Genomic DNA, 17,191 nt, shown 5'->3' with positions numbered 1-17,191 from the left:
ATCCATAGATTAGGGCCTAATTAATTGATTTCAATTCACTGATTTCCTTATATGAGCTGTTACTCAGTAAAATATTTGAAATTGTTGCATGTATATTTTTATTCAGTATAGCATATCTTGTCTAAAATCTTCCAGTGTACATACGTATAGATTGCATTTTGATTACTGTTACGATGCTATTTGGGTTATTAATTGGTTTTGTCCCGACGTTCTTGATTTCGAGTGCTTTTTTCTCCCCAATTCCGTGGTCTCCAATTGGTAGTTACAGTCTTGTCCCATCGCTGCAACTTCCGTACGGACTCGGGAGAGGCGAAGGTCGAGAGCCGTGCATCCTCCGAAACACAACCCAGCCAAGCCGCACTTCTTCTTGACACAATGCCCGCTTAACCCGGAAGCCAGCCGCACCAATGTGTCGGAGGAAACACGTGCACCTGGCGACCGTGTCAGCGTGCATTGCACCCGCCCCACCACAGGAGTCGCTAGTGCGCTACCGCTCAAACCTTTCCCTAACCCGGACGATGCTGGGCCGGCTGCGACAGAGCCTGGACACGAACCAGGTTCTCTAGTGGCACAGCTACTAGTGTCTTAGACCACTGCACCACTCGGGAGGCACTGTGTGCTTTAAAAAAAACATTTTACGGCATCGTAAGGAGCCCGTAACATATGCATTTCGCTGCACCCACTACCTACTATCTGCTAAACTGTGTACTCGACCAATAAACGTCGATTTGATTTTGTTTCGCTGAAAACCAGGGATGCTCTCACACATAAGCCTGAGTGTACAAAACATAATGAACACCTGCTCTTTCCATGACATAGACTGACCAGGTGAAAGCTATCATCCCTTATTGATGTCACTTGTTAAATCCACTTCAATCAGTGTAGGTGAAGGGGAGGAGACATGTTAAAGTGTCACGACTTCCACCGAAGGTGGCTCCTCTCCCTGTTCGGGCGGCGCTCGGCGGTCGTCGTCGCCGGCCTACTAGCTGCCACCGATCCATTTTTCCTTTTCGTTTGTGTCTGTCTGTATTGTTTACACCTGTGTCTTGTTAGTTGATTTCGGTGTGTATATTTACGTCCGCTGCCTGCTAGTCTTTGTGCGAGATTGTTTTCTGTGGTGACGTTATTTAGGGGTGCGTGTCTGCACCATGGGGTTTCTTTTCTCACGGCAGTTGTGCCGTTTTGGTATTGAGTTTTGGAGTAGAGGTTTCTCCCCCGTGTGTATGCGCTTTATTTCCCTGTGTGTGTGGCAACATCGTTTGGGCTTGTTTCAGTCCCATGTGGTAGTTGTGTTTTGGACTGCTCATTAAACTCTTTTGCCACTGGGAATTCCTTGCTCTCCTGCTCCTGATTCCTGCACCTCCCTCCGTTAAAAGGCACGTAACATAAAGACGGATTTTTAAGCCTTCGAGAGAATTGAGACATGGATTGTGTATGTGTGCCATTTAGAGGGTGAATGGGCAAGGCAAAAAAATGTAAGTGCCTTTGAACGGGGTATGGGAGTAGGTGCCAGGCGCACCGGTTTGTGTCAAGAACTGCAACACTGCTGGGTTTTTCACGCTCAACAGTTTCCCGTGCGTATCGAGAATGGTCCACCACCCAAAGGACATCCAGCCAACTTGACACAACTTTGGAAAGCAATGGAGTTAACATGGGCCAGCATCCCTGTGGAATGCTTTCGACACCTTGTAGAGTGTTCCTAATGTTTGGTATAGTCAGTGTATGTTTCAGAGCATGAGACAATGGAAGGAGACAAAACTGATGTGATTCCAACATACATGTCAAAAAATTCTACCACAACGTGCAAATCCCTTCTATGGAAAGGTTACTAATCTCTCTCTTAATGGAAGATAGCCCTAAAGGGTGAGGGTGTCACATTGAGTGGATGGAATGAAATCCTGAAGATGTTTTGTTGAGAGGTTAAGTTTGTTGGTATCTATTGCCATCTTGTGGATTTCTATCAGTACTTCAGCCTCGCATACAAAGAGGTCTCACGGCATCATGCACCAATATAATAATAAAATAACCTTGATATGAGCTATATTGAATTGCAACACTTCAATTTAAATGAGAAAATACAATTATCATTGTATACAAGAGCGTTCATACAGATTGCTAAATACTTTTGAAATGATTTAGCCAATTAGCCAAATTAACACAATGCTAAGCGAGTTCAGAAACACGTTAGGGAGTGGAAACATTTTTCAACCCATACCTATTGCTGATTGTTTATAGAAAGTCAAGATTGTCCAAACAAGTCTCCTATCTTGGCCATAAAGAGACTATATGAAGCAGGAAAATTCAAAAGCGTGATTTCCACCTTGATAGCGACAAACTCAGATCTGCAAAAAACCCACCTTCTAATCCATCCACTTTCTCTTCCCCTTCTTCTCATCTCTCTCTCACGCTCTCTCTCACGCTCTCTTTTCACAGCTCGTCTTTGTCATCGTCTGCTTCAGCTCCGATGGGACAGCTCACCCCGGTCCCCTTCAGACAGCAGTAGCCCTTGGGGACCTTCTTCAGGTACTGCTGGAGGTAGTCTTCCGCGTAGAAGAACTCCTGGCCCTCTAGAACCTCTGTGGTGATGGATCCATAGCCCTTCTCAGATAACACCTGAAATGGACACGAGATCAAATTACAAGAAATGTATCATGAATGGAACCAGGAGATTTCCCTCCTGACCATGTGACCTGACCAGGAAAAATCCTAGATTCCGTTTTTGAGGCATTAGTCAGGTTACATGGTCAGGAATTGCCCTAATAACAGCTACAAACTGACTTCAAGGTTTTGTTTACTAGTCAGAAAATGTAAGAAAATAATCTGAAATGGTGCAAAACTGCTCATTTTCGTTTTCCATGACACAACATTTCGAAATGTTTTGCTACGATATGCCCAGAACATGAACCAGGTGTACTTTTTTCAAAGATAATGGATCTGCTCTCTGACTTAGAAAGCAGCGTGATTGATTGATTGACACATGAAACAGACTTGGCTCTGTTCCTCGCACCCTGGGACAAAGCATGAAAGAGTCTCTGGTTGCTTTGAGCTCTCCATAAGTGTCGCAACATGGTGTAAGCACCTCGAGAGCAGCATTCAAACACACTACCTGCTGGGGGATTACTCCTTTGCAGCAAAACACACAGCTTCCTTCCACCACAAAATACATTTCAAGATTAGCACTCTGGAGACCCCAACAAACAATAAATCTAAGCTGTGCTGGATAGTTCGCCGACACAAGGGATCACTTCATCCTTCCTTGATTCTTTGCATCCTCGTTTTCTTGGCCTCGTTCTCGAAACACGTCGGAAAGTCCGAGAGGAGGAGAGAGGATGCCAAAAACCACGGAAAGACATTGTACTGCTACGGAGCAGTATTAGTCCCTTATTTGTCAGGGAGAAAGAATAAAGCCGCAACATGCAGTACCAGTCTTCAGCCACAAGGCGGCAGTGAAGAATATAGAGTGGATTGGTGCTGGAGGTGATGGTTCTCTCTCTATATCAAAGCACTGACTGCCCCAGAAAACAGGCTGCTTTTGATGGAGTGGTTAAGGTCAGTATTTGGGGAGGTAAGTTGATCCTAGATCTGTAGCCCGAGGATAACTTAGAACCAGAGCACATTCAAAACAGGATTCAAGACCATCGGTCCTCGCTGGCCAAAACGGTTTGTGATGAGATATTTCGGACTGACATCGCATCAGTTGAGGGTCAAAAAGCATTACACTTATATAAAATGTAGGATGTGCCTATGGCAAATGTACTGTTATAATATACACATTCCCCAACGAAAGCTGCAAAGGGATTGCCCACCCTTTGCACATTTTACAATGGAGAGCAGCTTTTCCGGACTATAAATAGGCCTACTACCCACTCATTAAAGACAGAAAGCCCCAGGGCATCAGATACATTAGAGGTTTGCTTTTATATGAGAGGAATACAATGTCCAAGAAATGGCCTGATAACAGAGAAGGAATAGGCTACACTCTCAAGCCTGACTCTAATGCAAGTCACAATACGGCAGCCATTTTGAGCCCATAAATCAGAATGCATGCAGTCACGTCGTGTCAAAACGCCGTAGTGGATCCGCAATGCTCACTGCGGCTGGAGAATCAGCTAGCGCTAGTGTTAGCAACGGGTCTGACTGAATAGTCTTTGAGTGCAGGGCACCTTAGCGCTACACTAGCCCCAGTGAGTCATGCATTGCGAGCTAGCCCAGTCAGCCCATCTTCACGCCTGTCGGAAAGGCTTGGCTGTCAAAGGCACTACGGCCAAGCGAGCGCGTCTCTCTCCCGTGTGATGACGGGAGGACCGCGGAGAGCGAGCTTCACCGTCGCTCCAGTCAAGCGAGAAAGCAAGAGACCCCCCCCCCCACCACTAGAGAGAGACGGACGCGCCCGACAAATAAAATGTGACACACGAGTAAGAAAAAGAAAGGTTCACTCTCTATTTATCTACTGTATTCTCTCTATTTCTACTTCGGAAGGCCCACGCTGTAGAGAGAGAGAGAGAAAGAGAGCGAGAGAGACAGAAAGAGAGCGAGAGAGACAGAAAGAGCGAGAGAGACAGAAAGACAGAGAGAGTGCCAGAAAGAGAGGCAGAAAGAGAGAGTGACACACACAAACACATTGAGTCACCAGTAGGACATTATTAGAGGAGTTTTGCCCTCACCATGGACATTGTCATTTATGCAATCTTTAAAAAAAACATGGTTGACGGTTCTGTCAAAAGCAAGCTAAAGGACTGTTCCTTTCCCCCCCAGTCCTCTTCTGGGTAATGCTTCACAGATAAATGACATACCATAATATCTAAACAGAGCACACAGCATCCATAATAATGCTGCTACAATAAAAATACGTTACTCAATCAAATAAAGGTTGCTCGAAAATATACACGTACATTGTCAACTTCACACGGTGCACTCTACACTATCTTGTATAAAATTTTCTTGAAAAGCCATACCTCATTGTGATATAATATTATAATATGATGCTCCTGACATGTTAGAGATGCCCTATGTCAGGGATCATCAACTACATTCAGCCGCGGGACAATTTGTTCTGGAGCAGATGATCAGGGGGGCCGAACATCATTTGTAGACTGCAAAGTGACCGCAAAAAGCCCAAAAAGATACAGTGCCTTCGGAAAGTATTCAGACCCCATTTACTTTCTCCACATTTTGTTACGTTATAGCCCTATTCTACAAAAAAAAAATCCCTCGTCAATCTACATACAATACCCCATAGTGACACATTTGTGCTAATTTATAAAAACTACTGAAATATCAGAATTACATAAGTATTCAGACACTTTGCTCAGTACTTTGTTGAAGTACCTTCTTCTTAGGTTTGACGCTACAAGCTTGGCACACCTGTATTTGGGGAGTTTATCCCATTCTTCTCTGCAGATCCTCTCAAGCTCTGTCAGGTTGGATGGGGAGTGTCGCTGCACAGCTATTAACAGGTCTCTCCAGAGATGTTCGATCGGGTTCAAGTCCGGGCTCTGGCTGGGCCACTCAAGGACATTCAGGGACTTGTCCTGAAGCCACTCCTGCGTTGTCTTGGCTGTGTGCTTAGGGTCGTTGTCTTGTTGGAAGGTGAACCTTCACCCCAGTCTGAGGTCCTGAGCGCTCTGGAGCAGGTGTTCATCAAGGATCTCTCTGTACTTTGCTCCATTCATCTTTGCCTCGATCCTGACTTGTCTCCAAGTCCCTGCTGCTGAAAAACATCACCACAGCATGATGCTGCCACCACCATGCTTCACCGTAGGGATGATGCCAGGTTTCCTCCAGACGTGACGCTTGGTATTCTGATGAAACCAAGTTCAATCTTGGTTTCATCAGACCAGAGAATCTTGTTTCTCATGCTGAGAGTGTTTTGGTGCCTTTTGGCAAACTCCAAGCGGGCTGTCATGTGCCTTTTACTGAGGAGTGGCTTCCGTTTGGCCACTCTACCATAAAGGCCTGATTGGTGGAGTGCTGCAGAGATGGTTGTCCTTTTGCAAGGTTCTCTCATCTCCACAGAGGAACTCTAGAGCTCTGTCAGAGTGACCATCGCCAAGGACCTTCTCCCCCGATTGATCAGTTTGAACGGGCGGCCAGCTCTAGGAAGAGTCTTGGTGGTTACAAACTTTTCCATTTAAGGATGATGGAGGCCACTGTGTTCTTTTGGACCTTCAATGCTGCTAAAAATCTTTTGGTACCCTTCCCCAGATCTGTGCCTTGAATACATTCCTGTCTCGGAGCTCTACGTTCAATTCCTTCGACCCCATGGCTTGGTATTTGCTCTGACATGCACTGTCAACTGTGGGACCTTATAGAGACAGGTGTGTACCTTTTCAAATCATGTCCAATCAATTGAATTTACCACAGGTGGACTCCAATCAAGTGGGGGAAAAATCTCAAGGATGATCAATGGAAACGGGATGCACCTGACCTCAATTTCGAGTCTCATACTTATGTAAATAAGGTATTTCAGTTTTGTCTATTGTCATTATCGGGTGTTGTGTGAAGATTGCTGGAAAAAATAACGTAACAAAATGTGGGAAAAGCTAAGGGGTCTGAATACTTTCCGAAAGCACTGTATAACATTTGACTAGAACATAATCACTTCAAACCTTGCTTGCATTTGTATACGGTCACATATATCTCTCTATCATGCGTGTGAATACTTTGGAACAGATTTACAAAATTAAAATTACGTGGAGCTGATTTGTTGCTGTTTTTACCGTTTTTTTGGTCCAACAATAAAATATATATTTTTTTGCTCTGAAAACTTCTTGGCCAATAAAATCCTGCGGACCGCCAGTTGGGGAATCCTTCCCTATGTAGAGGATCAACAGCAGAATAATAGCTGAAAGACGAAGGGAAGGGAGTGGTTCGACACAATTGTTATCCAGATAGACAAAGATAGACAAAGAGAGCAACCATGACAGTGCACCAAATGACCTGAGTGAGGGGGGGGGGGGGGGGGGGGGGGATTGAAAGAGGGTGATGAAGAGGAGAGGGGCATGGAGATGGATAGGCAGGGAGAGGTAACGGCAAATAAGAGAGGAATAGGGGAGCCCCCTGCTCTTCACCCTTTTTCTGGGGAAAAAAAAGGAGGACAGAGAAACGGAGTAGAGAAAAGAAACTTTAGAGGCCTGACTATTAATGTTTTCTCCTGACAGGTTCGGGACAGCGACAGAGCCAAGAACACTTTTTGAGTGTGTGTGTGTGTTTGTGTATCCCTACTCTCCAATGTACCTCTAGTGGTACCCCCGACACACACACACACACACACACCCTTCTCCTCACAGAAATCGAGGAAAGGAGTGTGTCGGTGCATGAGCGAAATAAAAAGGAAAGCTGCGTCGTGACAAAATGGCTCCAAAAAGGAAATCCGACAAGAGGAGAAAACCGATTATGGCCTTTGTTCTTTATGGGAACAGTGAACTGACAGAGCACATCATATACAGTACCAGTCAAAAGTTTGAACACACCTACTCATTCAAGGGCTTTTCTTTATTTGAACTATTTCAAATAAAGATGAAAAAACACATGGAATCATGTAGTAAACAAAAAAGTGTTAAACAACGATTCTTCAAAGTAGGCACCCTTTGCCTTGATGACAGCTTTGCACACTCTTGTTTTGCACAGCTCTGTACACTCTCTAGCTTCACCTGGAATGCTTTTCCAACAGTCTTGAAGGAGTTGCTGAGCACTTGTTGGCCTTCACTCTGCGATCCAACTCATTCCAAAACCATCTCAATTGGGTTGAGGTGAGATGATTGTGGAGGCCAGGTCGTCTGATGCAGCACTCTATCACTCTCCTTCTTGGTTAAATAGCCCATACACAGCCTGGAGGTGTGCTGGGTCATTGTGCTGCTGAAAAACAAATGATAGTCCCACTAAGTGCAAACCAGATGGGATGGCATATCGCTGCAGAATGCTGTGGTAGCCATGCTGGTTAAGCGTGCCTTGAATTCTAAATAAATCACAGACAGTGTCACCAGCAAAGCACCCCCACACCCTCACACCTCCTCCTCCATGCTTCATAGTGGGAACTACACATGCGGAGATAATCCGTTCACCTACTCTGCGTCTCACAAAGACACGGCGGTTGGAACCAAAAATCTCAAATTTGGACTTATCAGACCAAGGACAGATTTCCACCAGTCTAATGTCCATTGCTTGTGTTTCTTGGCCAAAGCAAGTCTCTTATTATTGGTGTCCTTTAGTAGTGGTTTCTTTGCAGCAATTCGACAATGAAGGAAGGCCTGATTCACACAGTCTCCTCTGAACAGTTGATGTTGAGATGTGTCTGCTACTTGAACTCTGTGAAGCATTTATTTGGGCTGCAGTTAACTCTAATGAACGTATCTTCTGCAGCAGAGGTAACTCTGGGTCTTCCTTTCTTGTGGCGGTCCTCATGAGAGCCAGTTTCATCATAGCGCTTGATGGTTTTTGCGACTGCACTTGAAGAAACTTTCAAAGTTCTTGAGATTTTCCAGATTGACTGACCTTCATGTCTTAAAGTAATGATGGACTGTCGTTTCTCTTTGCTTATTTGAGCTGTTCTTAATATGGACTTGGCCTTTTACCAAATAGGGCTCTCTTCTGTATACCACCCCTACCTTCTCACAACACAACTGATTGGCTCAAAAGCATTAAGAAGGAAAGAAATTCCACAAATTAACTTTTAACAAGGCACACCTGTTAATAGAAATGCATTCCAGGTCACTACCTCATTTAGCTGGTTGAGAGAATGCCAAGAGTGTGCCAAGCTGTCATCAAGGCAAAGGGTGGCTACTTTGAAGAATCTCAAATATAAAACATATTTTGATTTGTTTAACACTTTTTTTGGTTACTACATGATTCCATATGTGTTATTTCATTGTTTTGATGTCTTCACTATTATTCTACAATGTAGAAAATAGTACAAAAATTAAGAAAAACCCTGGAATGAGTAGGTGTGTCCAAAACTTTTGACTGGTACTATATGTAAAGTACATTTGCCGTGTGAGTGGGTGCTCAGTTCTGTGTATCCTCTGTGAGAGTGTGAGTGTGCATGCTCATTTCTGTGTGTGTGAGTATGTGTGAGTGCGCATCTGTGCACGTAGGATGAAGAGCGCGTGCGCGCTTCTCCGCTCATCCCACTCACAGACCGGGTCAGGCATCCATTTTAGGTTGCCTCTCTAATCTGCAGCCAGAGTGCGGTCCTACATTTTGTTCGGGAGGCAGCGAGACACCAGCAAGCGTGGTTGTGCTTTTTCACTAGCCACAGCACTCCAGCTGCACACTGCGATATCACGCAGCTCACCTATGAACACTCCTTTCTACTTATGCATGACTTTCGAAATACTTATTCTGTATATGTACATATGAATGCACGCAAGTATATGCATGTGTTACCTGCATGGGTTTTGCATGTTCAATAGTGAACGGTAGGGGATTTTAGTAGCATTCAGAGCCTTTTTCATTGTGGCGGTTATAAACTAGAGGGTGGATAAGTAGGACTAAGGTGCGTGTGTGTGTGTGTGTGTGTGTGTGTGTGTGTGGTGTGTGTGTGTGTGAGATGAAATACAGACTATAGGGATAATAGATATATATATACAGTGCGGCAAAAAAGTATGTGTGAGAGCCAGAAATCTTGCTTGTTTGTAGGTGACCAAATACTTATTTTCCACCATCATTTGCAAATAAATTCATTAAAAATCCTACAATGTGATTTTCTGGATTTTTTTTTCTCATTTTGTCTGTCATAGTTGAAGTGTACCTATGATGAAAATTACAGGCCTCTCTCATCTTTTTAAGTGGGAGAACTTGCACAATTGGTGGCTGACTAAATACTTTTTTGCCCCACTGTATATATATATATCACTGATAGTTCAACTCAAGAGTATGCTGAGACACAACGTGGTGCAAGGACATACAGCTGAAGTCAGAAGTTTACATACACCTGAGCCAAATACATTTAAACTCAGTTTTTCACAATTCCTGACATTTAATCCTAGTAAAAATGCCCTGTTTTAGGTCAGTTAGGATCACCACTTTATTTTAAGAATGTGAAATGTCAGAATAATAGTAGAGAGAATTAATTATTTCAGCTTTTATTTCTTTCATCACATTCCCAGTGGGTCAGAAGTTTACATACACTCAATTAGTATTTAGTAGCATTGCCTTTAAATTGTTTAACAATTGACCAGACAATTGGCTTCTAAAGCCATGACGTAATTTTCTGGAATTTTCCAAGCTGTTTAAAGGCACAGTCAACTTAGTGTATGTAAACTTCTGACCCACTGGAATTGTGATACAGTGAATTATAAGTGAAATAATCTGTCTGTAAACAATTTATTTTAAATGACTTGTGTCATGCACAAAGTAGATGTCCAAACCGACTTGCCAAAACTATAGTTTGTTAACAAGAAATTTGTGGAGTGGTTGAAAAACGAGTTTTAATGACTCCAACCTAAGTGTATGTAAACTCCCGACTTCAACTGTACGTAGACACATACATGGACACACACAGACAGGCACATAGTCAAAGACCACACATAGGGAAAGACAGGAGTTTATGGACCAAACCAAGGTGACGAATTGGATAAGACATTCCTTAGTGACTGTAAAAGAGCACAGGTACTCTACACTGTTTAGAGCCCCGAAAAGAGCAGTTCTGCCCCCATTGAAGAACGCGTGGGTTTCTCCTCTAGACTTTTTAGCCCACAACGCCCCTCCACACAAAGCTCTTTAAGCCAGGCTCTCTTATCAGAGGGCACACTTGCTTCACCAAGGATCCTATCACATACGCAGGCACACGCACGCACACACACATACACACACACACACACACACACACACACACACACACACAAAAGTGCACACACGCATAGACGCAGGCGCACACACACGCACACACACACTCACTCACTCAATGCACTCTGGCTGGCTTGTTAAAAACCATTGTTCTACACACAGAACGGAACGCGGTCACACCCTCCCCCAACTTCCTACAAAAACCCTAGCCCACCTCACCCCATTCCCCCCCGCCACGCTTCTCCCCCTAATCAAACCCTCCCATCCCTCCTTTCTTCCCCCTAGCCCAGGAGAGACACTGCAGGAGAGAGAGACGAAGAAAGAGAAAATATGAAAAGGAAGAGAGAGAGGAGAGGGAGAGAGAAGGAGAGGGAGGAGAGAGAGATGGAGAAAGAGAGAGAAGATGGAGCGAGAGACAAATGTAGAGGGATTGAGGGAGAGGGAAAGACAGGAGAGAGAGAGACAGAGAGAGAGAGAGACAGGAGAGAGAGACAGAGAGAGAGAGAGAGACAGGAGAGAGAGAGACAAAGAGAGAGAGACAGGAGAGAGACAGAGAGAGAGAGAGACAGAGAGAGAGAGAGAGAGAGACAGAGAGAGAGACAGAGAAAGAGAGAGACAGAGAGAGAGAGACAGGAGAGAGAGAGACAGGAGAGAGAGAGACAGAGAGAGAGAGACAGGAGAGAGACAGGAGAGAGACAGGAGAGAGAGAGAGACAGGAGAGAGAGAGAGACAGCGAGAGAGAGAGAGACAGCGAGAGAGAGACAGAGAGAGAGAGACAGAGAGAGAGACAGAGAGAGACAGGAGAGAGTGTGTGTGTGGGGGGGGGGTGTGTGGTGTGTGTGGGGGGGGGAGTGTGTGTGTGTGTAGGGGGAGTGTTATGGTGCTCCTGAGCACAGCAGCGCTGCTCCAGAAGTCTTTGATGTTCCGCACATTTCAAATTTCATTATAGTGAATTCTCCACCTCCTCTCCTCCTCCCCCTCTCCTCTCCTCCATGCCCTCCCCTCTTCTCACGCTTAAACAAGCTTTTCTGCCTCTCTATTTTTTGTTGTTGCTTTAAATACGCACACTATATTTTTTGTGCCGCTGTACCGAAGTTAAGAAACTGAAAGCCCTGCAAAAGGAAGGAGCCTTGTAAGGGTTAATTATTCATTGGGCTGTGTGTACGTGCGTCTGTGTGTGTGTGTGGCAGAATCTTGGGCAGCCTCTAGTACCTATTGCCAAGCCAACCACATCTCTCCAAGGATGAGGATGTGCTTTTAGGGGGGCACGTACACATACACACACGGGCACTGTACATACACACATGCACGCACACACGTAAGCACACACAGTCATGCTTGCAGTGGACGTGCGTGGAGTACACACACACACACACACACACACACACACACACACACACACACACACACACACACACACACACACACACACACACACACACACACACACACACACACACACACACACACACACACACACACACACACACACAGAGCACCAAATCGTAATGAGACGGCAGAGCAATAGTAATTTCACATTACATCAGCTATTATGCAACGGTCAGATTCTTTGAAACCCATCAGATGTGCTTTGGCACTGTACGAATGAGGACTTGAGGTATATAGAAAAGACTAACCATTTAAGTTGTCACAGAGAGACGGTAGTCCTTCTACGGCAGGGTTCTATTCATTAAGGTATGCAACGAAAAACATTTTGCAACACAAATCTGAAATAAGTGTTTCTTATTGGACAAGTAGTCCTAGCAGTCCTTCTCTGTTTTATTCCGTTTTTGTCCATTTCAGTGCCGAATGAATATGACCCAGGCTTACAAAACAAATCTCTCTCTACAATATGCAATTGTTCAAAACTAACCAACAAGGCCTCAAGCTCCCTGAGAAGCAAACATTTGTTTCAACAGTTTATTGTCAACTGCTTTGACCGTTGTGATCTTGAACGGCCCCAACCGCAGCAAGCCCCCTATCTGCACGTACAGCCAATGACTGGGGTTAGCGGTTAGCCTCTCGATGACAATGACTGGGCTTAGCGGTTAGCCTCTCAATGACAATGACTGGGGTTAGCGGTTAGCCTCTCAATGACAATGACTGGGCTTAGCAGTTAGCCTCTCAATGACAATGACTGGGGTTAGCGGTTAGCCTCTCAATGACAATGACTGGGGTTAGCGGTTAGCCTCTCAATGGCAATGACTGGGGTTAGTGGTTAACCTCTCAATGACAATGACTGGGGTTAGCGGTTAGCCTCTCAATGACAATGACTGGGGTTAGCGGTTAGCCTCTCAATGACAATGACTAGGCTTAGCAGTTAGCCTCTCGATGGCAATGACTGGGGTTAACAGTTAGCCTCTCAATGACAATGACTGGGGTTAACAGTTAGCCTCTACCTACCTCTGACCTTTTCTACTGGAGGCCAGTTTGTGAAACAAGCCATCTCGCCTATTCACCCCATCTTAGATTGACACCCTGCGCTTCTCTCTCTCTCTTTCTCTCTCTCTCTCTCTCTTTCTCTCTCTCTCTTTCTCTCTCTCTCTAATGGCACATTAATCCAAACCGACTCTGAGATGCACATGTATTCCCTAATCCATTCCTCCATCCCGTCCTAAATGGGATTCATAGGAAATGAGGGGAATGGGATCGCCATGGTAACTGATCGGTCCCAGGGTCAGCGGTCATGGACTGGTGGGCTGTCTGGTTACTGTGTCAGCGACCCCCCCCCCACCTCCCCAGCCTTGGCCTTGGGCAGGGGTCAAATGTCAGGCAGGGGTGGCAGCTGGGACCAAAGAGAGGGGACGAGGGGAGCTAGGAGGGGGACAGGGAGGGGACACAATCAGATCACAGAGCCGAGACTGAAGGGCTGTCAAAAGGCCGCTGAACCCCCCCCCCCCCCCCCCCCCCCCCCCCACCACACACACACAAACTGATTCAGAGGGGTTAGGTTAAATGCGGAAGACAAATTGAATGCATTCAGTTGTGCAACTGACTAGATATCCCCTTTCCTTTCCCAAATCGTAATGAGACACACACACACATGAACCTCACACCCCAGGAACCATCACACACACATATATCATGACCCCCCCAGAACCCAAGGGACGAGGGGGGTGGAGGGCTAGGTCTGTCTATCCGTCCAGACTGTCACAGAAGGACAGTAGGACATGCCCTGTCACCTCTGTAACCTCAGTGTCAGCCAAGAGCCCAGTGACCTGACTCAACAGAAAACAAGAGGGACAAGTCCCGCTCAGTCACAAACCCTGCTGAGGCCTCTGCTGTGTCAAGCATTTCACTGTCTCCTCAGTGCAACTGATGCAGAGAGGCCCAAAATGGCACCTCTGTAGACTAAAGGGTCAGACACACCTAGAAATCTGACTGCCGATAGGTACTTACCACCTCTGCCCAGAGTGATGGAAGTTAACTTTTTGTTGTTCACATAGAACAGTTCTACCTCCAATTTGCTTTGTTTAAATACTCCAGGCCACAAGGTGGCAGTGGCTTGTTGACTTGTGCCTGTAGCTATTGAGCTAATTAGCAGCTGTTCTAACATTGTTGCTAGCTAGCTAGAATATGTAGTAAGCCCTTGTTGATACTAACCAGATGGCCTCAACTAGATAAGTAGCATCATTATAATTAAATCACAATGGATTTGTTTTTGAATTAAGCTGCCTGTTAACTGTAGAGAGTCGGTGGAGTACCTAGCTACATTGTGCTAAATGGCGCTGCTAACCATTTAGCTAATGTTAGCTAGCAAGCAGGAAGGGATAATGCTAAGTGGGGATCCTTGAAATTGAAAATGGTTTAAGGTAAGGGTTAAGGTTAGGTAAGGGTTATTTTTCAGTTTAGGGTTCAGGGTAGGGATGTCCCAAGGATCCCGGATAGCACTAACCATGGAATAATGGAGAGAGAATTAAATTATTTTATCAAAATCTTGATATACCACTAGCTTGGTAAACATTTAGTGTTGTGTGCATTGTGCTGCACTTACCACCCCATTTGTTTCATATGAAGTGTGTGTGACTGCCTGCTGCACATTATCAAACTGAACCTAACAAAAAAAATCCTTCAAGCACAAAAATCCTTAGCTAGATGTAAGATGTAAAGACGTATTATAAGGCTTTATTGTTTTAGTTAAAACAATTCTTGTGAAATAGGGGTTGGATAACACCGGGAAAAGTGCCCTCTTTTTTCCCTTTTTCTTGTCACTTCTGTCGGCTTTCCCATGTGGAGGTTTGTATTCTCTGATTGGCTCAAAGTCAAAGTCAAGTTCTCGACCGCTAACGAGCATTGCGAACTACAAACTGGAGGTTCGTCGGTACCAGGTCGGGAACACAGCAGGGGCGTCTTTTATTCTAGCAAGAGAAGGAACGGCCTCCCACGGTGCTACAGTAAGTACCTATCGGCAGTAAGATTTCTCGGTGTGTCTGTACCATGACATGGCTACTTTGGTGATGACTGCAAGTGGTTCTATGATATTGAAGGGTTATCATTTGCTAGCAATGAATCATGACTTGCTGGAGACAAGTGAACCTGAGGAGCAAAAAGTAATTCCGTGTTTTTACACAGCGGCACTTGTGATATCAAAATTCCCTAATAATGACGTAACGTCAACGTAAAGCAGAGAATCAGGTTTGTTTAAACCAGTATTTCCCAAACTCGTTCCTGGAGACCCTGGTTTTTGCGCTAGCTGGTTCAAATAATCAAAGTTTGATGATGAGTTCATTGTTATTCTTATGTAGTGCTAGGGCAAAAAACAAAACTGTTATCCTAGTGTAAGAGGCAAAGTGTTAGAAGTGTAGTGTTAGATAACAGTGTACGTGAGTACACTGACAAAACATTCGGAACACCTACTCTATCCATGACATAGACTGACCAGGTGAAAGCTATGATACCTTATTGATGTCACCTGTTAAATCCACTTCAATCAGTGTAGATGAAGGGAAGGAGACAGGTTAAAGAAGGATTTTTAAGCCTTGTGACATTAATACATGGATTGTGTGTGTGTGTGCCATTCAGAGGGTGAATGGGCAAGACAAAAGATGTAAGTGCCTTTGAACGGGTTTTGGTAGTAGGTGCCAGGAGACTAGTTGACTCAAAGAGAGAGAAAGACGGTGGTTGAACAGTTTTGAACAAATTGATTTCTTCAAAAATGAAGAAGAAGCAAGAGAGAGAGATAATTAAAAAAATCACTTTCACTTATTTAGCTAGCAAATGCAACTAGCCAGTTTAGCCTACTCAAACACCCGGATCAAACAGAGGGATGCTATGTTAGCTAGCTGGCTATGACTATCCAACACTGGAACTCTTCCAAGTCAAGATAAGCTTTTGGTTTTACACCTTTATTGCCACCGGGGCCCGTAGATGTAACTGCTAAACTGCTTACTGACTGTACACACTGTACTGCATGATTGTAGCGGGTTTACTAACGCGTTAGTTCTATTAGCTACAGTATGTTGATTATGACGTTACTTTAGCTAATATGGTGACAACGATGTAGGCTGTGTGTAGCGGTCAGCGGTTATGATATGGTTTGGCTTGGAAAGGTTTTTTCACCTGGTGACAGACAGCTGTTATGCATTGAAGTCCACAAGCGAAGGGAAAAGGTGAGAGGAGGAGAGCGCCTAGATGCTCCAAGGAATACAACGTGGCTGCTATGAAAGTGAATTGTGTTTACGTGTGATCAGGGGTCTGTCCATTCCACTGATTCTGTTGAAAAATGTTTCTTAAACTCTAGCAAACGGAATGAAACGGGGATAAACATACCTGAATTTGTCCAATAGAAACTCTCGTTTGCAAATTGTTGGACCAATGATCACACCCTAGATCAGCTAGATGCAGGAAAGAGTGTGCAAGGCGGTATGAAATGTGTCAGTCAGTCACCCCAAATGATTATCTTGACTTGTGTGTACCTACGTTGTAAACTTTATACGTTATAAGCTAGGTTGTAGCAACCTCATGATGGGTATAGGGAATATTTGAGTATCATGTAGTAGCCTAAACATATCGATGTTACATTGATCTCGGTGAAGGGAATATGAATGACAGTCATCCAATATTCAATAGAAATAAGGCCATGCTCATAAAAAAATATAATCGTCCTCCCTCATCTTAAACGGCACCGACCGCCACTGGTGTGTGTGCGCGTGCATGCGTCTATGTGTGTGTGTGTGTTTGTTAGTGTAGATAGCGTAGGGTTAGAAGGTTTTCAGTACCTCTTGGTAGGCTTGTCTGGTGTTGAGAGCCAGCTCCTGTTGAGCGTGAGTGGAGGTGTAAATGGCTGAACGGTACTGGGTTCCATAGTCTGCCTGCTGCTTCATACCTGAAAACACACAGACGAGACAGACAATGCAGGTAATTATAGTGGAAGTGCTAACAAATATTGTGATATACACATCATATT

The 17,191-nt window shown here is 44.7% G+C and overlaps 1 protein-coding gene across 1 annotated transcript in view; it reads right to left on the bottom strand.

Moving 5' to 3' along the window:
* Positions 1 to 1,639: 1,639 nt before the first annotated feature.
* si:ch1073-358c10.1 (peptide methionine sulfoxide reductase MsrA 1) overlaps positions 1,640 to 17,191 on the bottom strand; it is a 42,240-nt gene continuing 26,688 nt past the window's right edge. The window contains exons 5-6 of the mRNA XM_038967575.1: positions 17,004 to 17,110; positions 1,640 to 2,613 (exon numbers count right to left, since the gene is read on the bottom strand). Coding sequence (XP_038823503.1) covers positions 2,428 to 2,613; positions 17,004 to 17,110 — 293 coding nt within the window. The 3' untranslated portion in view covers positions 1,640 to 2,427. The remainder of the gene's footprint in view (positions 2,614 to 17,003; positions 17,111 to 17,191) is intronic.

This window comes from Salvelinus namaycush, chromosome 28 (assembly GCF_016432855.1).
Source record: "Salvelinus namaycush isolate Seneca chromosome 28, SaNama_1.0, whole genome shotgun sequence".
Classification (NCBI taxonomy): domain Eukaryota; kingdom Metazoa; phylum Chordata; class Actinopteri; order Salmoniformes; family Salmonidae; genus Salvelinus; species Salvelinus namaycush.
The sequence above is the reverse complement of the archived record's forward strand: the minus strand, read 5'-3'. Positions and strand labels throughout refer to the sequence as shown.